At 35.0% G+C, this 27313-nt stretch overlaps 1 protein-coding gene across 1 annotated transcript in view; it reads left to right on the top strand.

The window, feature by feature from the left end:
• The window catches only part of LOC144346250 (uncharacterized), a 60609-nt gene extending 37117 nt beyond the window's left edge, over positions 1-23492 (top strand). The window contains exons 6-13 of the mRNA XM_085490490.1: positions 3472-3673; positions 5460-5578; positions 7848-8054; positions 12039-12222; positions 13340-13511; positions 14871-15011; positions 15790-16000; positions 18402-23492. Coding sequence (XP_085346616.1) covers positions 3472-3673; positions 5460-5578; positions 7848-8054; positions 12039-12222; positions 13340-13511; positions 14871-15011; positions 15790-16000; positions 18402-18736 — 1571 coding nt within the window. The 3' untranslated portion in view covers positions 18737-23492. The remainder of the gene's footprint in view (positions 1-3471; positions 3674-5459; positions 5579-7847; positions 8055-12038; positions 12223-13339; positions 13512-14870; positions 15012-15789; positions 16001-18401) is intronic.
• Positions 23493-27313: the final 3821 nt, after the last annotated feature.

A 27313-nucleotide genomic window follows, 5' to 3' on the forward strand; every position in this document is an offset into this window, starting at 1 on the left:
TGTACACAAAAATTTGAAAATGTTAAATGCAATAGATATATGGGCATATTCTAGAGAGTTTAAAGTTTTTAATTGGAGGCTCAATCTTGAATCTTAATACCAACAACTAACTTATTTGAAAGACGTGCCTCTTGTACCATTGTAGTCATATGTGGAACTATGTAAAAGCAATGCTGTAATTATTCTATTAGTAGCACCTATGTAAGTTGTATTTTAATAATATACTGTGGAATACTTTATTTTCGCTGGAATAAATTTTCGCTGAAAAGGCTCTTTAGGCGTTTTGTGTGGAATTTATTTTCACTGATTTTTGATGAGTTTAATATGAAATATAGGAAAAAAAGTATATTCGCTCGATTTTATTTTCACGGAAACATCCCTTCAGCGAAAATAGCGAAAATAAATTCCAAGCGAAAATAAAATATTCTACAGTACTACAATAAATGCAGCTATTGATTTATTTGTGCCTTATGTAGGAGAAGAGCTTGTAATAGAGCATATACAACATTTGCATAATATTTTACATGTGTACTGAGCAGGCTTCTCAAACATTATAAATATTATGTTACAGTCCATCTATGAGATATAGTTGGACTTCACTGGTTGTGCAAATGTCCTATGTGCAGCGTGGAGTGAAGAAGATACCTTGTTTGATTTATACCTGTCACACAAGATCAACAAAAAAATCTTGTTATTTTTGAATCGCCATCCCTCTATCATATCATAGAGAGACTGTGTTTCAGTTAACTCGAAGATATTATAATTATTAAAGTCAGTAAAATAACAAAAAACTGTAATTGTTAAGTGACGCTGGCAGAATTCACGAAACGATGGCAAGACATCCGATGTGAGCCGGAGCATATACAATTGAATTTACAACTGCCAAAGTAGCTTCCAGGATCATTATTTGAAATAGAAATTAAATTTCCGACTCTAAGAGCTTCTTGACAAGGCTTCTTGAAATGTTGGCAGGAAATGATAGCACTACAAGTCTAGCGTCTACGAATTACACTCATTCTGGTGAAAATCGAAACTAAACAGATAAAAGGAAAAATTATTAGGGTGCCTTGCATGGGTCAAAGGTCACAACAGTTAAAACACATTATGGAGATCAAAGGTCATCAAGACAGGGATTTATGCATCAAGGATGGAGCTCAAAACCACTATGCATCAAGGTGGCATATGATTGCAGTTTTGGTTATAATCTTTGCAGATCAGAAGTAATGTAGAATACTTTATATTTGCTTGGAATTAATTTTCGCTAGTTTTGCTAAAGGAATTCAGTGAAAATAAAATCCAGCAAATATACCTTTTTCCCTATATATCACATTCAATTCGTCAAAAATCAATGAAAATAAATTCCATACAAAACACGCAAAAAGTCTACTCAGCGAAAATTACTTCCAGCTAAAATAAAGTAACTTACAGTTAAACCCCTCATGAATAACCATATATTACAAAAATTATTTTTAGTCAAATGTTAGGGGTGAGATTGACAAAATAAGATTGAGATTATAAAACAATTTCTCTGAAATGTTGTGATGGGATTTCTGAAAATAATTGAGCACTGTTGAAAACTAAACAACTTATTGATGCCAACCGTCATTAGTCAGGATTAGTCTAGCTGCCAGATTATGTGCTTCCTGGATTAGATCCATGTCACATAAGAATGGCGCCCTCTAATCAGATTGTACGTAAAGTGAATGTTAATTATTACATATATGTAATATCTATATATAGTAAATTGATTACCTAATGCTATTAAATAAATCTGTACTCTGAGACCATATAAAGCTTCATTGAGGGGATTGGGTGTTAATGTAAAATATTTTGACTGAATCAAGATGTGTGAATTTCTGCGTATTTGAGGCCCAAATTTCTGCTTGTTCTGAATTATTTCGGGCTCCAGTAACTGGCAATAGAGGCAAGTCTTTATGAATCTGCATATTTCAATCAGTACACTATCCCAATTGTGTTTACCAAATAAAAGCAAACAGTCATATGTGAATTTAGCTGAAATGGTCGCTAATATTCAAACACTTTGAAAACCATTGAAAATTGATTGTTTAGTGTAAACTGAAGGCAATCAACAATTTCACACAATTGTGCCAAAGCTTCATGAATGTTCACCGAGAGCAACTTTGTCTAAAAATTGTACCTTGAACAACAGCAATCTAAGTGTCTCTAATCAGCCTACAGACAACACCTGTAGTGATGAGAGATCCAGTAAACCTGCATATTTCACTGTTTCGATATCAAAAACAGGTCTATTTTTTGCAATTTACAACATTACTATGAATATCATAGTACTGATGGTATGTTTTGAACATTGGCAAAGATTTTCTTGAAAACCTAGTTAGACTTGAGAGCAAAGAAGAAACAATTAAGTCCTATGTGAATAAAGTAACTCTAGTCAGTTACTGTTATGTAACAGTGATATTAAATAACTATCTGTTTATGAGAAGGATATCTGTATTTATTACGCTTGAACAGACAGCATGTTAGCAGTCCAAATTTGATAGTCATACCTCCATAATTCTACCCACGGCACTACGTGAAGGGCTTAACAACCAGATATCTCAATTCTCCAGTCGCATTTCTGCTTTTTTAAAAAATCCTCCACTGTGGCCTCCCTACATGTAGCTGTTAACTCTTAATATAGCAAAGTGGGGTTAAAGTTTTTCTGCACCAATCGTTATATAATAATAAATGAATTTAATCAAAGTTATGTGGGCAGTGATTAGAAAAATGAATCTGATTACGCAAAACAGAATTATATAATTGACCTGCATCTTAAAGCTCTGACAGACTGGTTCCTTGCAACTGTGATGTGATATAAGATGACAACGTCATCAAAAAAAAATGCACTTTATCAATTGACTGAGAGAGAACATAATTTACCATGAAATGGATTTTTTTGAAGTGATTTGCTACTACAAGGTCAACAAGGTTGCACTCCCTTCTAAAACTTCATATTTGATGCATATGATGCTTTTATGCATGCACTTCGCCTCGTTTACTGTTGTATGCCAATATTTAACGCCAAATTTAATGACATTCAGTTGCAATGCCTTGCTCTGCACACCAGCAAAGTACATACACTCAAGTGAATACCACTTTGAGTATGTAACTTTTTAGTATACCCCCCTCCTCTCCCCGGTACTAGCAAAGCCACACTGCTGTAAACTCTATAGTAGAACCTGCAAAGGTTTAATTTTTATATTCCTCAGTAAATCTGTATTCCTGAGCATTTATATCTTTGATTATATACCTCCCTACTGTACTTGCAAAATTGTTCTTCTGTAATATCTACATGTATGTACTATTTATACTCCCTAGCACCCAAACAATAGCATTATCCCGAGTATATACAAAAATTGGTATTGGTATTGCTATGCTAATAGAGATTTAGTTTGAGATTTAGTGTATATGTATAACATTCAGCATTTCTCTGTTTGTTTTTTTGTTCAGGTGGCAATAGTGGTTCACGAACATCACCATCTAATCCAAGTGGCAACAACTCAGGTCAACCAAACAAGTCACTGCGTAGTAACCGTGGTTCCAGTGGAGGAGATCAAAACGAACAACCTAACAATACCTCATACTCAAGTCGTACAAATCGAAATAAAGATACTCCACTTTTCTATATTGGAGGGGGAAATGGTGTGTCATTGTAAGTATTATGAACAATTTTATTTTAAATTATTTTGACAAATTTCGTTTTCATACTTCTTGTAGTGGCTGGTATGTTGGCTGTAATGGAACACGACTTATATCAATTCTGGCGCTCGCAATCTTGAAATATCAATACTGTCTTCAACTGCCTAATAAAACTAATCTGGAATTCTTGAATACAGCGTGATTCAGCTAACTGTAATTTTTTCATGCCTCTTCTCTAACTATACATTTCTCATGACTCAACTCTTGCTTTTAAAACTATACATTTCTCATGACTCACCTCTTGCTTAACTATAAATTTCTTATTCCTCAACTATTGCCTAATTATACATTTCTCATGACTCAACTCTTGCTTGACCATAAATTTCTTATTCATCAACTATTGCCTAACTATACATTTCTCATGACTCAACTTGCCTAACTGTAAATTGTTCATGACTCAACTCTTGCTTAACTATACATTTCTCATGACTCAACTCTTGCTTAACCATAAATTTCTTATTCCTCAACTCTTGCTTAACTATACATTTCTCATGACTCAACCCTTGCTTAACCATAAATTTCTTTGCCTCAACTATTGCCTAACTATGCACTTCTCATGACTCAACTCTTGCCTAACTATACATTTCTCATGACTCAACTCTTACCTAACTGTAAATTGTTTATGACTCAACTCTTGAATAACTGAACAATTATAATTTTTTGACCAATTCTTGCTTCAAGTAATCCAATTAATGGTAACACCTCCCAGCAATCATTGCATCACACGTTATGTCTTGTACTGTGGAATACTTTATTTTCGCTTGGAATTAATTTTCACTATTTTCACTGAAGAATGATTCAGTGAAACTAAAATCCAGCGAAATGACCTTGTCAAAAATCAGTGAAAATACCAAAAAAGTCTATTCAGCGAAAATTAATTCCAGCTAAAATAATGTATTTTACAGTACCTGCATTGTTCACCATCTGAGAATCTGTTCTATGATATTACCATATATGCACTATACAATGTATGGTATCTTTAAGATTAGTGGTGTTATGTGACTATTGTTTGACATGTTTTCAAATATTGGAGATTGTTTGGGCTTTCCTTTTTTTGTGCTCAAATGTCATTTTCTAATTGTATCCCAAGGTGCATGAATTCACAAAGAATGGTACTGCTGGCCACAATTATTCAAAACAAGGATACTCACATATTTTCTACATTTTATATTTATCAAAAATGTGTCCCAAAACACCAGTTTAACGTTAAGATCATTGCTTTTGTTAGAAACATGTATTGTCAAGTTAGTAATACAGTTCTGATTGGATAATGCAATTTGTTAATAAGTACTCTGATTGGACAATGTATTTTTTGAATAACCATTCCTGATTGGATAATGTAATTCTTGAATAACCACTCCTGATTTGACAATGCAATTTTTTAATGACTTTTTGCTTGTAGAATATAAATAGCGCTATTATCTCTGTTTTTTTATTACTCTGTGTATGTTAACTATAGAGTTGAAGAATGCCTATTAGCGAGAGGTTGGCAACGCACTCAGGACAGATACTTTCAGGAGTACAAGTTGAAATGGGTGGAGCTTAAGAGCCATATTGATTATTCAGTTTTTCGCGAAGGTATGTCGCAGTGCGTGGCTATTGCTTGCTATCTTCGGAGGGAGGGAGGAATGTTCTGGTGTCAACAAAGATCAGCCAGCCCCAGTTGCCCCTCTCCTTCTAACGGATGTTCCGTGATTGCCCACTAGGGATTTACTTTGATTGACTGTTTGTTTTGATAGAATTGAAAAGCCTTTACTTGACAAGGGATGGATTAGGACACGTGACAAACAAACTGATGACTACAAACTAAAATGGGTGGAGCTACGATCCTCCATAAACTATCATAGATTCCGAGAAGGTTGGTGATTATTTTCTCACACCTATCACGTTATGAACGCCAACTTCTGTAGAAAATACTGTCTCTATCTTGCACTAAAGAATCAATATTGTACTTAATTACAACTGTACTAGTTATAATTTTTTCTGGGACCTAATTTTGATATTTTGGACAGTTTAAAATTCATGGATTTGTCGATGAAACGGTTAAAAAAAAAAGAATTGGCCTTATCAACATGAAGTATTATCAGCAAATTAACGAGGTTGATAATCTTGATATTTTTAGTGTTATTTACAAAATAATTTTAATGAAAAACTATGTACAATTTGTCAAAAATTAGGAAATTATTAAAAAAATATGCAAAATGTTGCATCCAAATTTTGGTAGGAAATATTACCGGAAATATAAAGGAAATGTTATGGTTGAAGAATTAATTTATGAGACTACCCGGTAATTTTTATTTGTCAAGGAAATCATCTGCAATTTTGTTAGTTGTGAAAGTTTCACTGTTTTTTAGACAGTCACAAGAGTAATAGTGGAAATGGTGTCCTGCAACACATTGTGTCAGCGATTGCAAAATATTGTCTTCTTTAATGCAATAAAATTATTAAATCATAAAAATACCTAACATGAAAAATTAAGTAGTTTACAGAATACACCATACTTGTTACATGGCATATTACCATGTGTTCACAAGAAGGATTATTATGGCTCAGTTTTAGATAATTTTAAAAATACAAAGAAAATTTCAGTCAGTTTCCTTTACCATAAACGATTATATGACAATGACAAACTTACATATATTCATCGATTTTGATCTTTCTTATCACAATTTTTATCACGCACATCAATTACGTCTTTCCTGATCTTCTAAGTCATGTGATAAATTAATTCTATAAATAGCCTAATTGTGTGGCTTTTATCAAGCTGAACATAATATTCTAATGATTTTTTTTCAAACCAATTACTGAACCATCTCGGGCTCGTAAAAAGTCTAAACAACAGTAAATCTTGTTTAATTTGACCACTAATGTGTGGATGATAATAACGTTCACAATGTTGACTTTGCGATATTGATGAAATATTCAGCTATGATAATGCATTTGAGATAAAGTATGTCTTATTACATAGATCAGTATGGCGAATACACATATTTCTTCTCCTGGTATTGTTCTTTCTTAAGATATGATGAAAAAATACAATTGTATTTTAATGTCTGAAGGGCACAATCACTTTGCCACCTTGTTTCATTTGGCTTGTAGCTTTAGAGGGGCAGTGTGAACCCTCTGACCTTGATTGCCAAAATCAACTTTTCACATAGTAAACCTCAATAATTTTTTTCATATTTTTCAAGACATGTAGCCAATGGGAAATTATGTCCATTTGTTCCAAATATGACAAAAAATTATACAAAAATGAATAAAAATTTTCCAAATGTTACACCAAATTTTGGCGGGAAAAAATATAAGGGGAATTCACAAAAATCCTGTTGCTAATATCAACATAAAATGATAATATTATAACTATTTGCCCTTTGAGATGAAAAAGTAAATACAGATGTCAATTGATATGAGATTTTGATCCAAATCTTTTTGATTGTTACATATATACAAATATGTTACATTATGATAGTGTCATAGTAATTTCTTGTCTTGTCAATCTTATAGTACCGGTAATCAGAAAAAAACACTGGTCACACCCTATATCTGATTAAGCTGCTCTAAAACAGAAGCACATTTTCTTCTCCCACTAGAGGGCGCTGTCACTATATTTGAAATTCTTGGCTTCTGTTCCCTTTAAAGGCCCAGGTATACTATAAATACGCTCCTAAACAATAGGGATTATTTCCTTGCTTGTTACGCTGTAGTAAACAGCTCCAGCCAAGCTCCAGTAAAAACGCGTTTTCTCGAACTTACATGTCTATTATGTCGTGCCAAAGTGGATGCATGTGACTATGAATATCACAGCAGTGACTGTGTGTAGTATTTATGACAATAAATAGTGTACGAGCTGAGATTTTGGCGGATAAAAGTAAAAAACATGAACCGGGGAAAGGGATGCGCGACTAATCTTGAATAATTACTATTGTCAATCAAAGTCACGTGATGTTGGACCGCTGGAACAGGATGCGTCATAGGCTATGCAAGTGTTTAATACCATGCATTAGAATAGCCACACCTCCAATTCACACTTGCCCGGGGCAAGTGAATTGGGCCTTTAAAAACTTTGATTTATCACTCTTAATTGAAATATAATTAACTAAATAAAGATGTTTGTTTTGTTTTTGTAGGAGATCAGTTGGTTAATCGGATACCAAACAGCAGTCTCCTAGCAACCAAGGTTGGTTTAGTCACCAGTCTTAGGGAGTATGAAAGAGTTATGGACCGAGTTAAAGGCTCTAAACCACCTAGGTTGCTAAGAATGAATGACTTTTTTCCTGAATCCTATATATTGGATTATAGAGCAGATAGGGATGCTTTTTTTGAGACATTCAAAGGTGAGTTGTGCTATTTTTGTTTTTTTACAATTTCTTCATTTCAGCTTCTTTGAAAAGTAAATGTACTTCATCAAATCTCAAAATGTGGCAAATTTACTGTACTGTTACATGTGATGGGTTACATCATGATTATGCCAATACCGTACCGTTACATATAATGGGCTGAAGTAACATCATGATTATGCCAATACAGTATCGTTACATGTAATGGACCAAAGCTACATCGATATCATGATTATGCCCATATGGTACTGTTACATGTAATGGGTTACATCATGATTATGCCAATACGATACTGTTACATGTAAGGGGCTGAAGTTACATCATGATTACGCCAATACGGTACTGTTACATGTAATGGGTTACATCATGATTATGCCAATACGGTACCGTTACATGTAATGGGCTGAAGTTACATCATGATTATGCCAATACGGTACTGTTACATGTAAGGGGCTGAAGTTACATCGTGATTATGCCAATACAGTACCGTTACATGTAATGGGCTGAAGTTACATCATGATTAAGCCAATACGGTACTGTTACATGTAATGGGCCGAAGTTACATCATGATTATGCCAACACTGTACCGCTACATGCAAGGGGCTGAAGTTACATCATGATTATGCCAATACGGTACTGTTACATGTAAGGGGCTGAAGTTACATCATGATTATGCCAATACGGTGCTGTTACATGTAAGGGGCTGAAGTTACATCATGATTATGCCAATACTGTACCGTTACATGTAAGGGGCTGAAGTTACATCATGATTATGCCAATATGGTATCGTTACATGTAATGGGCTGAAGTTACATCATGATTATGCCAACACTGTACCGTTACATGTAAGGGGCTGAAGTTACATCATGATTATGCCAATACGGTATCGTTACATGTAATGGGCTGAAGTTACATCATGATTATGCCAATACGGTACTGTTACATGTAAGGGGCTGAAGTTACATCATGATTATGCCAATACGGTACTGTTACATGTAAGGGGCTGAAGTTACATCATGATTATGCCAATACTGTACCGTTACATGTAAGGGGCTGAAGTTACATCATGATTATGCCAATATGGTATCGTTACATGTAATGGGCTGAAGTTACATCATGATTATGCCAACACTGTACCGTTACATGTAAGGGGCTGAAGTTACATCATGATTATGCCAATACGGTATCGTTACATGTAATGGGCTGAAGTTACATCATGATTATGCCAACACTGTACCGTTACATGTAAGGGGCTGAAGTTACATCATGATTATGCCAATACGGTACTGTTACATGTACAGTGTAAGGGGCTGAAGTTACATCATGATTATGCCAATACGGTACTGTTACATGTAATGGGCTGAAGTTACATCATGATTATGCCAACACTGTACCGTTACATGTAAGGGGCTAAAGTTACATCATGATTATGCCAATACGGTATCGTTACATGTAATGGGCTGAAGTTACATAATGATTATGCCAACACTGTACTGTTACATGTAAGGGGCTGAAGTTACATCATGATTATGCCAATACGGTATTGTTACATGTAATGGGCTGAAGTTACATCATGATTATGCCAACACTGTACCGTTACATGTAAGGGGCTGAAGTTACATCATGATTATGCCAATACAGTACTGTTACATGTAAGGGGCTGAAGTTACATCATGATTATGCCAACACTGTACCGTTACATGTGAGGGGCTGAAGTTACATCATGATTATGCCAATACGGTATCATTACATGTAATGGGCTGAAGTTACATAATGATTATGCCAACACTGTACCGTTACATGTAAGGGGCTGAAGTTACATCATGATTATGCCAATACGGTGCTGTTACATGTAAGGGGCTGAAGTTACATCATGATTATGCCAATACGGTGCTGTTACATGTAAGGGGCTGAAGTTACATCATGATTATGCCAATATGGTATCGTTACATGTAATGGGCTGAAGTTACATCATGATTATGCCAACACTGTACCGATACATGTAAGGGGCTGAAGTTACATCATGATTATGCCAATACGGTATCGTTACATGTAATGGGCTGAAGTTACATCATGATTATGCCAATACGGTACTGTTACATGTAAGGGGCTGAAGTTACATCATGATTATGCCAATACGGTACTGTTACATGTAAGGGGCTGAAGTTACATCATGATTATGCCAATACTGTACCGTTACATGTAAGGGGCTGAAGTTACATCATGATTATGCCAATATGGTATCGTTACATGTAATGGGCTGAAGTTACATCATGATTATGCCAATACTGTACCGTTACATGTAAGGGGCTGAAGTTACATCATGATTATGCCAATATGGTATCGTTACATGTAATGGGCTGAAGTTACATCATGATTATGCCAACACTGTACCGTTACATGTAAGGGGCTGAAGTTACATCATGATTATGCCAATACGGTATCGTTACATGTAATGGGCTGAAGTTACATCATGATTATGCCAACACTGTACCGTTACATGTAAGGGGCTGAAGTTACATCATGATTATGCCAATACGGTACTGTTACATGTACAGTGTAAGGGGCTGAAGTTACATCATGATTATGCCAATACGGTACTGTTACATGTAATGGGCTGAAGTTACATCATGATTATGCCAACACTGTACCGTTACATGTAAGGGGCTAAAGTTACATCATGATTATGCCAATACGGTATCGTTACATGTAATGGGCTGAAGTTACATAATGATTATGCCAACACTGTACTGTTACATGTAAGGGGCTGAAGTTACATCATGATTATGCCAATACGGTATTGTTACATGTAATGGGCTGAAGTTACATCATGATTATGCCAACACTGTACCGTTACATGTAAGGGGCTGAAGTTACATCATGATTATGCCAATACAGTACTGTTACATGTAAGGGGCTGAAGTTACATCATGATTATGCCAACACTGTACCGTTACATGTGAGGGGCTGAAGTTACATCATGATTATGCCAATACGGTATCATTACATGTAATGGGCTGAAGTTACATAATGATTATGCCAACACTGTACCGTTACATGTAAGGGGCTGAAGTTACATCATGATTATGCCAATACGGTATCGTTACATGTAATGGGCTGAAGTTACATCATGATTATGCCAACACTGTACCGTTACATGTAAGGGGCTGAAGTTACATCATGATTATGCTAATACGGTACTGTTACATGTAAGGGGCTGAAGTTACATCATGATTATGCCAACACTGTACCGTTACATGTGAGGGGCTGAAGTTACATCATGATTATGCCAATACGGTATCATTACATGTAAGGGGCTGAAGTTACATCATGATTATGCCAATACGGTATCGTTACATGTAAGGGGCTGAAGTTACATCATGATTATGCCAATACAGTAGTGTTACATGTAAGGGGCTGAAGTTACATCATGATTATGCCAACACTGTACCATTACATGTAATGGGCCGAAGTAACATCATGATTATGCCAATACGGTATCGTTACATGTAATGGGCTGAAGTTACATAATGATTATGCCCATACGGTACTGTTACATGTAATGGACCAAAGTTACATCATGATTATGCCAACACTGTACTGTTACATTTTGTGGTTTGTAGTTACATGATGATAAGCAAACAAAATAAATGAGTTGTTGTCAGCATATGCATCAGTTTACAACTTCAAAATACATCATCTCATTAAAACAAAATAAGGATGAAAATAACGTTTTTGTCTGTAATTGACATTGCACTGACTTAGTCTTGAACGGGGGCTATAAGATGTTAGAACTTTGGGGGGGGGACAAGTTTCAGCCAAAATATTGTAAAAAAGAGCAGAAACAAATTATTTTTCAACCAGAACAAAAGTTTAATAGATATTGCCTTCACTTGTTTTCCGTAATATTTAACATAATTAAAACTGTGTAGGTCTTTTCTTCTATGTTAGATACTTTATATCTCTGATTTATTCTCTCAGAGGGTGAAACTTGGATCTGTAAACCAACTGGCCTAAATCAGGGTAAAGGAATATACCTAGTACAAGACATTACTGAGTTAAAGAAGAAATATGGTGATCCAGAAGAAGATGGTCCTGGCAACCCTCCTCCTCCGGCTCAACAAAGAAGAAAACGAGTCGCACCTATGCAGAGATTAATTCAGAGGTAACGATTATTTTATTTATTTTTTTTTTGTAGAAATTAATTACATTACTACAAGAGTAACAGTAATAGAGGATTTACCTATTGTAATAACAAATTAACAAACCAGTTATAAGAGAAAGGAAAGGAAAATCTATGCAGCGTAGTAGTTTGCCTTTATATCTAAAGTCAAAGAAACACACTCAAGAATGGATGCAGCTCACTAGTTTAAAATGTGAATATTTTAAAAGCACAACAAATTATTGATTTTTGCTTAGTAAAAGACAAACAAGCATAACAAATTTAGGGTTGTCTGACCTTACATGTATTTTTATGGGAACAATGTCTGTTAAACCCTGCATTGAATTAAAAATTGATAAAAATTTGGACACAAACTATATTACCGTACCCCATATTTTCTTCAGAGTTTTAAATAGCCAATCATAGAAACAATCATGGCAAAGCTTCAGGACATTTGTTTCAATAGTGTGTGAGCTGCTACCATATTTAAACAAATATATCATTATAATTCTGTTACTTTTTAGAACTTTTTGGAGATTCCACTATTTTGTTCAGCTACAGTTCAGTGAAGTGATAGAATACTGTAAAATACTATGCTATTTTCACTGAAGGAATGATTCAGTGAAAATAAAATCCAGCAAATATACCTTTTTTCATATATTTTACAGTCAACTTATCAAAAATCAGTGAAAATAAATTCCATACGAAACACCCAAAATGTCTTTTCAGCGAAAATTAATTCCAGCTAAAATAAAGTATTCTACATGAAAACTGCTCTGAAATCATGGGCCTGTTACATCTATTGTTGAATGAATTTCTCTGCGTATGATTTTACTCTTTTTTAAAAGAAAGAAAGGCTACTAATATCCCCAATAATGTTAATATCATTGCAAATAAACGAGAGAACGGGGAAAATCAGTAAGCAGCTTAAAGGAAACATGCTATACAAAGTACAACTCAAGAGGGCGCCAACACACTATACAATTCATCGCTCTTGAGGGCACTGGCTCTTTACTATTTTTTTTTTATCCCCTGTAGAACTACATACGTGGATTTATATGTTTCAATATTATTAAAAACATGTTGCATTCAAGATGTATTTATATATTTTTTTGGTTAGATATGTTCCAAACCCATTGTTGTTAAATGGTAAAAAGTTTGATGTGAGAGTATACATGTTGATTGCCTGTACCAACCCACTGATGGTATTCTATCATAAAGGCTACTGTAGACTAGCATGTCAAGATTACGATCATGAAAGCAAAGATCTTGGCAGACACTTGACCAATCAGGTGAGCAGAATAATTTGCTGCAGTCAAAACAGATTTTCAAAAGCTACAAAAGTCCACATTGGTGTTTAAGGGTTAAGGTTTAGATTATAGACGACTTGCAGTCTTCAGGTATTGCGTGTATGTCATACAGTGTCTTGTTCATGGCCAGTCATGCTATAATCACTAAATGTTTAACTTGAAACACTGTGAAATCATGACAGAAGTTGTTTGCTTTTTTCGTTTGTGTGCACAAGACATGATTACCTTGAGTGTTATGGACCAAAATTGTTGATATCAATCAGAATATCGCATATGACAGAAACCTGCAAATTGTTTTTAGACCTTGGATGTCAATGGCCATCGAGATCTTGTTTTTGTCTCTAAAATAGTTCTCTAAAGTGTTCCTTGTCATTCATTGCTAGTCTTGATTGCTACTTGACGTGGTAAATGTTTATGTATGTTTCTCTGACTCATGAAACACTTTGTTCTGTTGAATAAATTATATTATTATACATCTGTCACCAAAACGCCATAAGTTATAGCGTGCCGTAATTTTCCGTATTGGGTATATGGATCCTACCATATTAGGAAATGTGGAATCGAAATATGGACTAATTATGTGCATTAATAATAAAAACAAACTTGGCTGCCCCTAGAATTTAATTGGACCCCACACAAAGAACTTTGCTAAATCTGTTATAAACTTCGGCATTTCCATAATTTATTATCTGGGAGGACAATATGCGGTCACAACGACCTCCTCTGCACGTCGGTCGATACTCCCGCTGTACTGTCTTCGTGCATACCTTGCGGTATTCTCCTAATAACTTCATATTACATAAGCACTACACATTGCTTTAGTTGGCCTAAGGTATTTTTCCAATTGTGCAAATTATTTTGTTTTTGCAATGTTCATACAGATAAATGAACAAACTAATGCAACATTGTCAGTATTTAGTGGTGTGTCAAATCAAACATTTACCTGCTATACAGTGGCATGATATATTTATATTTGGAGGACGACTAGTGATGTTGGCTTGACTGGCTACAAGATGTATGGTGCTCTGAAAATACGTAATTTGAAAGACCGTGCATTAACAAAACTGGTGTGATGTAATCTTCGTTATTCTGAAATTTGGATCAGAATCGTTATTTTAACACAAAAATGGAAAATTTATGTATAGTATATTCTGCTATATTTTACATCATTATTTGTGGCAATGCAAAGTATCTGATTGGCTACCCTAATCAGAAAGCCAATTTGAGAGTAGCTTGTTTTTTGACAAGTTTTGTTCAACATATTAATGCTTTGTATATTTTGATAACATAGTAGTCAAAAACAGACATCTCTCAAATTTACAATTGTTTTATTTATTTCAGTATGTGCAGAAAAAGGACCCAATGTACGAGGAAATGAAGGAGGAAACCGCCTGGAGTATGGATAAATTTAATGATTATGTGAATGAGAATCTGGCAGAAGAAAAGGGATTGCCCGAAAATTGGATCTATGGATTCTTCACAGTGAGTAAATGCCTTAATTGTTTGTGTGACAATGCACATCATTGGTCTATACATAACACATGACAAATCAGGTGTGTAACGACACACATTATTGTCTATACATAACACATGACCAAACACCTGTGTAACGACACACATTAGTGGTCTACACATAACACATGACCAAACAGCTGTGTAACGACACACATTATTGGTCTGTAACGACACACATTTTTGGTCTACACATAACACATGACCAAACAACTGTGTAACGACACACATTATTGGTCTACACATAACACATGACCAAACAGCTGTGTAACGACACATATTATTGGTCTGTAACGACACACATTGTTGGTATATACATAACACATGACCAAACAGCTGTGTAACGACACACATTATTGGTCTGTAACAACACACATCATTGGTCTGTAACGACACACATTGTTGGTATATACATAACACATGACCAAACAGCTGTGTAACAAAACACATTATTGGTCTATACATAACACTTGACCAAACAATTGTGTAACAACACACATCATTGGTCTATACATAACACTTGACCAAACAACTGTGTAACAACACACATCATTGGTCTGTAACAACACACATCATTGGTCTGTAACAACACACATCATTGGTCTGTAACCATTATGTCAATGGGGTTCTGAATTAATTAACCAAGAAGTTATAGAAAAATGTATCCAGATGATGAAACTAAATTTCAATGTGGAAAATTTATGGCATTCAAAAGGATTAATAACATGTTGTTTTTTTATTTCTCAAGAAACGCATGCAGGCTATAATGTTGAACTGTACGCATGCAGTACGAAATAAATTACAGTGTAAACTGGGATACTTTGATCTGTATGGATTTGATTTCTTATTGGACACTGATATGAAAGTGTGGTTACTGGAAATCAATGTTAATCCAGCATTGCATGTCAACTGTGAGGCCTTACTGGAATGTATTCCTGGTGTTGTATCGGAAACTTTGGGTATGTAGCTTGTATACTTTATTTTCTCTATTGGAAGCACAACTTTAAGCGCATATAAAACAAAAATCCCATTTGTTGTATGCTGAATCGTTAATATTACTTATTTTTGACCATTAACATTTTGTTTTCATTTACGTAAGCATGTACACTACTAATAGAACAAATACGGTATGTGTCTGAATGATGTCTGCTCTTCCTTTCTATTAAAACTTTTTTTAAATAAAATGCAAAGTGCCACAGAATATTTGAATTGTAACTTGAGAATAAGAAGCATTATAAGACCTTATGACATCATTAAAACCATAATACTTATTAGACGCATAAAGGATAAAAGGGTCTTACAAAGAAAAAATTTAAAACTATAACCAAAAAAAAAAGAAAAAATCTTATTCTTGAAATATAAAAAAAATAAAAAAAAAATAAAGACAATTTGCAACCAATGGTGAATACAGAATGAAAGTAATCTCTAATTGTAACCTGATAGTTGTTGCTGTTTTGTTTCATATCTGTTTTTTAAGAAGACAGCTAAGGCTGGTGCTAGTGTATGGTTTCCCATAATCATTATGAATTTATCCTGACTGTTTTCTTTACCAAAATTCAGGTATGTACGACCTAGAAAGAGTGCCGTATGCGAGTACCAAGTTGCGAGTCGCAAGTAGCAAAATATGCCATATGCTAGTGGTAAAAACGGTATATGCGAGTGGTAAAATGTATCGTTTGCTAGTAGCAAAAAAGCCCTATGCGAGGGGTAATACAAAGGATTGTAACGTTTGCTTATAATATAACAACGTACGTTCAATTGTGTTTTATCACAGTAAAATCACAGTAAAAAGTTTGTTCAGTCGTTTGCATAGAATCGATGTTTGCTCTTCACGAAATTGCACAGGAAACGTGAAAGCACAATATTGTTATTATCTTTTCTAAGGTCTATGTTTTAACGAAACATAACACTTTTTCTACTTGTACAAATAAAGTGGTTAGGTCGAAGTATTTGGGGCATTGAGGCTAAGTCTTCTACTAGCATTTACCCATGAAAATTGCCTCTCTATCCTGACCAAGCAACGACAGACGCTTCTTTGTTTCAATTTGTTTCAATTCAAATTTGATCCGGGTTGCGTGTAAATACATTCCATGTGTGAGGGACGTCTCGTGACTTATCACTCTACATGCACTTTATTTCTTTATTATATACTATGTATTATGGAATTGTGTGCTAGTTAACACTTGGGTTGTGGCAAATTTAACACCTCTCCGAGGTGTGACTACTTTTGAAATCTGCCATTGTCTTCATTTAAACGGCGACGCGTGACACAAGAATTCTGTGACCCTTCGGTGAACATGCACCCGTTACTAACTACAATTATAATTCTATGATTCTTTAATCGCTGACCACGGGTTCATACTAATTTTACCGAAAAAAAAAACAATTTTCACATGTTATGCGAAGTGTGCTGGCTGGTCATGACCGTTTATTAAATTATTGTGCTTTCACGTTTCCTGTGCAATTTCGTGAAGAGCAAACATCGATTCTATGCAAACGACTGAACAAACTTTTTGATACAGCATCATGCCAATCTTAACCAACCATGTACACATCATTTCATAACCATGGTAAATATTTGATTTTACTGTGATAAAACACAATTGAACGTACATTGTTATATTATAAGCAAACGTTACAAGCCTTTGTATCACCCCTCGCATAGGGCTTTTTTGCTACTAGCAAACGATACATTTTACCACTCGCATATGCCGTTTTTACCACTAGCATATGGCATATTTTGCTACTTGCGACTCGCAACTTGGTACTCGCATACGGCACTATTTCTAGGTCGTACATACCTCCAAAATTTGAAACTTTATTTTGTGCAGTAAGGAATAATTTGTCCCTATGATGACTGTAAGCTGGACATTTCATTACAAAAATTAACATAAGACATGAACATAAGGCATGTGACAGATATGCTACCCAATATGTTTTTTTTTTTGTCATTTTGGCTGGTTTTGCTCACAAAATTATGACTACAAGCATAATAATATGATTGTCACGAGAATACCACAAAGTTATGCACTTAGGCAGCACAGGATTGCGATGAACTGATCACTGTACTGCTGGTATGCATACTTATATTTATACATATCATATTCTCATTAAAACCTTATAGTGACATGAATTTGTAACATTTGCAAGTGTGTTGCCCTCAGGGACAACCTGAGTGTGTATCCTTAGCCTTGAGTGTTGACTTTCTATAGAGGCAGTCGATCATCATTTATACAGTACCTTGGATTTGTTATTATAATTACACTAATGTTTATTGGTTTATTGAATAACTAAAATAGACTTTTTTTACTTTTAGGGGTGTAGCAGGTTTGATAAGATTGTTTTCTTTTCTTTTCACAGACTTGACTCTTGAAATCTTTGAGAAAAGCAGAAAAGCTAAGCCCATCCTGCCTTTAAAATCCCTGAAAAATTTCAAACTTCTGTACAACGGATCTTCATCTCAGTCATCAGACATGGCACCTGTATCAGCGTACAGCATACGTCCACGGAGTACTGCACAGACACCACGTAGTACAGCTACAACGCCACGTAATAAGACCACGCCCTCCCCTGTAAAACAACAGCCAGCGGTGTCACCTACAAGAAAGAAACCTGTCATTTCACCATATGCTGCTACCGAAGTTGTTATCAAGAAAAGTACATCAGCAACAGCACCACGATCTTCTGCGTCATGAGGTGAAGAGATGAAATCTCTTGCTATTATTCTAATGCTGCATTATTAAATGCAATATCTCCTACTTTGGGCCTAATTTACACAAATAGTACATTCCATTACTTGATTTCAGGCAAACCCGCTGGACTAAACCATTTTATGAAGGGTAGTTTGTAGTGTTGGGAGACGGTATATAATTGAATGTGTGTATTGCATTTTCTTGACTGGTGTCATATTAGCAGTGGACATATATATGGTTTATTGCCAAATTTAGAGTACAGTACTGAAGGATTTGTAAAATTTATTATAAAATATATGCAATTTCAATATGGTTAATTTACATGTTAACCATTTTTATAAACTTAAGATTGTATTATGAGTACATGTAAAAATGGTGATAATTTAACATTCCAGTTGAATTTAGGTGAACAACATCAGTAACAATGACTTTGCAGTTTTTATTTAAATTAGTATACAATTACAATATTTGCTCTATTGGTAGCGCATACGTTTCTGTATATTACAGGTACGTTTTTATGTATTACCCAAGTCACATTTAAATTCCAAATGCAAAACATGCAATTTTTTTTATTTTTATGTTCTTTTATTGGAGATGAATAATGAAGCAAATATGGTAATTGTTCTTTTGAGCCCCAAAGTGGACCAATTATTAAGTAGCAATTGTTATTTTTAATAAGGCAGTTTTTAAAGAACACAATGATAAAGCATTATTTCATTATTGAACTATTTTAAAAAAATAATTCAATGCAAAAAAGTACCATGTCAGTCATGACATTGAAAGTTGCATCCTATGTAACCACGCAAATTATTGATAAAAAGGTCCCAAAACTGACAGATTTTGGTATTTTTAAACAACATTTAATTTATTTCCATCAATTTTCCGATACTGGTTATTAAAGAGTAGAACATGATGAAACTGAGATAAATTCTGGATTGTTGACATGTTTATAAGTAGGCTTCTAGCTTTAGTAAGTGAATGTCTTCCACTGAGGAGAGATTAGTTTCAGCCTAATGTAATTTTTTTAGTCCAGACTCAGGGTGGCCTTCATCAAACCAATCTTTAAATGCTATATCTTGCACTATGTAAACTACTATGCAAGTTTTTAAGCACTCAATAGTTTTCCTGAGAAAGCTTGAATCAATAGGTTATTTTCCATTCACTGCAAGATTAAATTGTGTGAAAGGAGCGAGTCGAACATCAGCTGCAAAAATCAAATTATTTGATTTGGGACATTTAATGCTTTTGTTATAGCACAATATTGAAATGCTGATGTTTCTTTCAGTGGGGAATACGGCATTGAGATACCCCTACCTCATCAAATATGATATTCATCAAATGCGTACATTATTATGCGTGAAAATACTCACAAAAAAATGTTGTGTGTTTGTCGAATCCCACTGCGACACTATGACCTTTGTTTGTCATGTTTTTACGTTAAATTTCACACATAATGCAGTGAACGAAAAATGTCTATTGAAATTCAGATCAAAACAAATGCTAATTTTCTACCCATCTCTGAAAATTGATGGTCATCCCTTGCTCTATAATATATGCACGACATTGATTTCTGATATTTAATAAATTTGAAAAATACTGTGGAATACTTTATTTTCGCTGAAAAGGCTTTATGGACGTTCTTTATGGAATATATTTTCACTGATTTTTGATGAGAGGAATGTGAAATATAGGGAAAAAAGTATATTCGCTGGATTTTATTTTCACGTAATCATCCCTTCAGCGAAAATAGTGAAAATAAATTCCAAGCGAAAATTAAGTATTCTACAGTAGTAAATGTTTGTTTTGAAAAAATTGTTTTTTGAAACTTTAGAATATGCAAACTTTGTTATTCTCTGTACATTGTTGGTTGGTTTATTGCAAAAGTACACATACCAGGTATGTAGTAATTAATACCTGAATGAAATGAATGTAATTTATTCATTTCATCCATCTTTGCCAAAGATTGCAATGTTCCTCATTGTTATTAATGGCATGGTCTGCCATTGTTTGTGTGGGTCAATCCAAATATATATAGGGGTGATAGACATGCCTTTTTTCCAGTACTGTGTGTGTCAGTGTTTTGTGATTGAGTTGGATTGGATTGCATGTGCTATTTGCAGTGATTTTTTAAAATTAAGTGTGAACTGCTGTTGTAATATTTTCTTTTACCCACCCATGTAATCTTTGATTTTTCATCACTTGTAAACTTTCACACTGTAGATACAAGTGCCTTCTTTTTCAATCAAAACAATAACCAACATTTTTTAAAACTTTTGATGAAGGGTGAATGAATGTTGTAACTCAAATTATGACAATGTGAGATAAATATAGTTTTTGTGGGCAAAGTGTTGAAAGAGTTGTTACATTTGTAACTTTGTTGCCATGTTTACAGTGGAAGTTATGTGAGTGTACAACTTTGTTACTATATTTACAGTGAAGTTCATGTGTAACTTTGTTTCCATGTTTACAGTGTGAGTCATGTGAGTGTGTAACTTTGTTACCATGTTTACAGTGGTACTCATGTGAGTGTAAAACTTTGTTACCATGTTTACAGTGTGAGTCATGTGAGTGTGTAACTTTGTTACCATGTTTACAGTGGTACTCATGTGAGTGTAAAACTTTGTTACCATGTTTACAGTGTGAGTCATGCGAGTGTGTAACTTTGTTACCATGTTTACAGTGAAGTTAATGTGTAACTTTTTTGCCATGTTTACAGTGGACCTCATGTGAGTGTACAACTTTGTTACCATGTTTACAGTAAAGACCATGTTTACAGTGAAGTTCATGTGAGTGTACAACTTTGTTACCATGTTTACAGTAAAGACCATGTTTACAGTGAAGTTCATGTGAGTGTGTAACTTTGTTGCAATGTTTACAGTGATACTCATGTGAGTATGTAACTATGTTGCAATGTTTACAGTGATACTCATGTGAGTGTGTAACTATGTTGTATTGTTTACAGTGATACTCATGTGAGTGTGCAACTATGTTGCAATGTTTACAGTGATACTCATGTGAGTATGTAACTATGTTGCAATGTTTACAGTGATACTCATGTGAGTATGTAAATATGTTGCAATGTTTACAGTGATACTCATGTAACTATGTTGCAATGTTTACAGTGATACTCATGTGAGTATGTAACTATGTTGCAATGTTTACAGTGATACTCATGTGAGTGTGCAACTATGTTGCAATGTTTACAGTGATACTCATGTGAGTGTGTAACTATGTTGCAATGTTTACAGTGATACTCATGTGAGTATGTAACTATGTTGCAATGCAGTGGAACTCATTTTATAGTTTGACATAATTACATTGATACATAGATGTTTTCTCCACAATATATGATATCACTTTCACTAGCCTAAGTAGTTAATTTATGCCTCCTTCCGCCAAGAAACAATTGTATGACGCTGTGATAATTATCAGTTATATATAAATTTCATTTTATATTTGAACAGTTATCATGTTCGTAGCTCTTTAAATATTTAGTCCAGGAAAACATTTTGTATTAATTTGTTGAAGCAGCTCCAGCTGTACATATTCATTACCTGTAGTTGAGAAACCCCAGATTAGAAAGTTTTAAACTATATTTGCTTTAACTAATGTAAAGAAAGCCTTCATGTAGATTCCACATACAGTGTACCCAGTACAGCTCAGTATTTTAACTGACTATTGATTATTATGATAATGTGAATTGATATATATTTGTCTTGTACTTTTTCTAGCAATAAATATAACTTCCATGCCTTGCAACATCGTACAAGTGAACGATGATGCCTTGTAAAATTTGCACTTCTTTTAGTATTTTTTTTTTTTCAGATTTATAGATTTTACCATTTACAGATTTCATTTTTTTTTATTTCATTGAAATCTAACATTTGACCTTTACAGTTCTGATGATGAATTTTATTGACTTTTACTTTTTTGTCAGACATGGCTGCTTCGGTAATCGATCTTTAAAGGGCGGTAGTCATCGCGTCATGCATGCGCGAGATATATGGGTTTCATATAAACAAAGATGGCGACTTTGACTGTTGCGCAGATCGAGTACAAATTGAGTCAATACGAAATTTTAATTAGGTATTTTGAAGTGGTTGGAAGGTATCGAAGGAGTGACTGGCGGTAATTAGTGCAAGTAAAACCTCATACTTGTGATTTCCATTTAAAGAGCGCATTGGATTGTGGGAAAATCAATGTTTATCAACACAAATGTTGCACATGTGTAGCAAGATGACTGTCGTGCTTTAAACCTTGTCAAGCATGATGCATTCAGTATTAACTGACCTTTACACCTGTGTTGGTCATGAAGGATTTGATGATTGTCTTTTTCCCTTTTGTCAGCCATGATAGATTCAGTAATTGACCGTCACACCTGTCAGCCATGATGGATTCAGTAATTGACCTTTACTTAGCCATGGTTGATTTTAAAATGCATGTTCACTCTTTTGGTAAAATATTTTTTGCTATGAAATCCTTGCTGTCAGGTTATGGAAGATTCAACCTACTCGGTAAATAAAAGATCAACAAAATTCAATCAATGACTGTACTGAACTATGTTTTTATTTCTGGAAATTTCCAGTTCTGACTTTTATCAGTATTATTAATACTATTTACTCTGAATATGCAAATAGAATGTATATTTTGTACCCGTCCATAATAATGACTTTATTTAATGCAGAGCTTGATCTATGTATTTAATGTTTTATATTCAACTTTTATTGATTGGTTAAATAAATTAATGTTATTAAAAATATTATTACAGTTCAGCTGTTTTGAGATATTACTGTTTCCATGGTAACACTTGTAGTTATTTTGCTTTGTGAATATAGAGATATCAATGATGTAAAAATGGTGATTTTTCATGTTAACACATTGCTGTTGATACTGTACTTTGTAAACTTGAATTTAAAATTGGCCATTCATAGATTGGATCCTATCCTGATAGGCTTTAATAAGTAGAATCTGTGATCAGTTGTGAATCCAGAGATATGCCCACTTATACCCATGTGGATTCCCCAGAAAGTGCCAAAAATACAGCATACAAATCTTCAGTGGTGAATCCAGAGATACGCCCACTTATACCCATGTGGATTCCCCAGAAAGTGCAAAAAATACAGCATACGAATCTTCAGTGGTGAATCCAGAGATACGCCCACTTATACCCATGTGGATTCCCCAGAAAGTGCAAAAAATACAGCATACGAATCTTCAGTGGTGAATCCAGAGATACACCCACTTATACCCATGTGGATTCCCCAGAAAGTGCAAAAAGTACAGCATACGAATCTTGAGTGGTGAATCCAGAGATACACCCACTTATACCCATGTGGGATTCCCCAGAAAGTATCAAAAATACAACATACAAATCTTCAGTGGTGAATCCAAACATACGCCCACTTATACCCATGTTGATGTCAAATTCCCCATAAAGTATCCAATATACAACATACAAATCTTCAGTGGTGAATCCAGAGATACGCCCACTTATACCCATGTTGATGTCAGATTCCCAAGAAAGTATCAAATATACAACATACAAATCTTCAGTGGTGAATCCAGAGATATGCCCACTTATACCCATGTGGATGTCAGATTCCCCAGAAAGTATCAAAAATACAACATACAAATCTTCAGTGGTGAATCCAAACATACGCCCACTTATACCCATGTTGATGTCAGATTCCCCATAAAGTATCCAATATACAACATACAAATCTTCGGTGGTGAATCCAGAGATACGCCCACTTATACCCATGTTGATGTCAGATTCCCCAGAAAGTGTCAAATATACAACATACAAATCTTATGTGGTGAATCTAGAGATACGCCCACTTATACCTATGTGGATGTCAGATTCCCCAGAAAGTATCAAATATACAACATACAACATACAAGTCTTCTGTGGTGAATCTAGAGATACGCCCACTTATACCCATGTGGATGTCAGATTCCCCAGAAAGTATCAAAAATACAAATCTTCAGTGGGGAATCTAGAGATACGCCCACTTATACCCATGTTGATGTCAGATTCCCCAGAAAGTATCAAAAATACAAGTCTTCAGTGGTGAATCTAGAGATACGCCCACTTATACCCATGTGGATGTCAGATTCCCTAGAAAGTATCAAGTATACAACATACAAATCTTCAGTGGTGAATCTAGAGATACGCCCACTTATACCCATGTGGATGTGAGATTCCCCAGAAAGTATCAAAAATACAACATACAAATCTTCAGTGGTGAATCTAGAGATACGCTCACTTATACCCATGTGGATGTCAGATTCCCCAGAAAGTATCAAAAATACAACATACAAATCTTCAGTGGTGAATCCAGAGATACGCCCACTTATACCCATGTGGATTCCCCAGAAAGTGCAAAAAATACAGCATACAAATCTTCAGTGGTGAATCCAGAGATACGCCCACTATACCCATGTGGATGTCAGATTCCCCATAAAGTATCCAATATGCAACATACAAATCTTCGGTGGTGAATCCAGAGATACGCCCACTTATACCCATGTTGATGTTAGATTCCCCAGAAAGTATCAAATATACAACATACAAATCTTTGGTGTTGAATCCAAAGATACACCCACTTATACCCATGTGGATGTCAGATTCCCCAGAAAGTATCAAATATACAACATACAAATCTTTGGTGGTGAATCCGTAGATATGCCCACTTATACCCATGTTGATGTCAGATTCCCCATAAAGTATCCAATATACAACATACAAATCTTCGGTGGTGAATCCAGAGATACGCCCACTTATACCCATGTTGATGTCAGATTCCCCAGAAAGTATCAAATATACAACATACAAATCTTCTGTGGTGAATCTAGAGATACGCCCACTTATACCTATGTGGATGTCAGATTCCCCAGAAAGTATCAAATATACAACAGACAAGTCTTCTGTGGTGAATCTAGAGATACGCCCACTTATACCCATGTGGATGTCAGATTCCCCAGAAAGTATCAAAAATACAACATACAAATCTTCAGTGGTGAATCCAAACATACGCCCACTTATACCCATGTTGATGTCAGATTCCCCATAAAGTATCCAATATACAACATACAAATCTTCGGTGGTGAATCCAGAGATACGCCCACTTATACCCATGTTGATGTCAGATTCCCCAGAAAGTATCAAATATACAACATACAAATCTTATGTGGTGAATCTAGAGATACGCCCACTTATACCTATGTGGATGTCAGATTCCCCAGAAAGTATCAAATATACAACATACAACATACAAGTCTTCTGTGGTGAATCTAGAGATACGCCCACTTATACCCATGTGGATGTCAGATTCCCCAGAAAGTATCAAAAATACAAATCTTCAGTGGGGAATCTAGAGATACGCCCACTTATACCCATGTTGATGTCAGATTCCCCAGAAAGTATCAAAAATACAAGTCTTCAGTGGTGAATCTAGAGATACGCCCACTTATACCCATGTGGATATCAGATTCCCTAGAAAGTATCAAGTATACAACATACAAATCTTCAGTGGTGAATCTAGAGATACGCCCACTTATACCCATGTGGATGTGAGATTCCCCAGAAAGTATCAAAAATACAACATACAAATCTTCAGTGGTGAATCTAGAGATACGCTCACTTATACCCATGTGGATGTCAGATTCCCCAGAAAGTATCAAAAATACAACATACAAATCTTCAGTGGTGAATCCAGAGATACGCCCACTTATATCCATGTGGATTCCCCAGAAAGTGCAAAAAATACAGCATACGAATCTTCAGTGGTGAATCCAGAGATACGCCCACTTATACCCATGTGGATGTCAGATTCCCCATAAAGTATCCAATATACAACATACAAATCTTCGGTGGTGAATCCAGAGATACGCCCACTTATACCCATGTTGATGTTAGATTCCCCAGAAAGTATCAAATATACAACATACAAATCTTTGATGTTGATTCCAAAGATACACCCACTTATACCCGTGTGGATGTCAGATTCCCCAGAAAGTATCAAATATACAACATACAAATGTTCTGTGGTAAATCTAGAGAAACGCCCACTTATACCCATGTGGATGTGAGATTCCCCAGAAAGTATCAAAAATACAACATACAAATCTTCAGCAGTGAATCTAGAGATACGCCCACTTATACCCATGTGGATGTCAGATTCCCCAGAAAGTATCAAAAATACAAATCTTCAGTGGTGAATCTAGAGATACGCCCACTTATATCCATGTGGATGTCAGATTCCCTAGAAAGTATCAAATATACAACATACAAATCTTCAGTGGTGAATCTAGAGATACGCCCACTTATACCCATGTGGATGTGAGATTCCCCAGAAAGTATCAAAAATACAACATACAAATCTTCAGTGGTGAATCTAGGCATATGCCCAGATGGCAGTGAAAAATAGGAACACAAGTTATAAAATGTTGATGAACTGCAGAGAGAACACTGCTCAGTCAGCAGTCTTTGGGTAGCAGTCACAAATGCATGATTTAAGCGTTGACCAATTTAACTGTGACGCTGACAAGAGAAAGTATTATAAACATGCATATACAACA

The sequence above is a fragment of the Saccoglossus kowalevskii genome, chromosome 15 (genome assembly GCF_978046115.1).
Source record: "Saccoglossus kowalevskii chromosome 15, keSacKowa6.1, whole genome shotgun sequence".
Taxonomy (NCBI): Eukaryota; Metazoa; Hemichordata; class Enteropneusta; family Harrimaniidae; genus Saccoglossus; species Saccoglossus kowalevskii.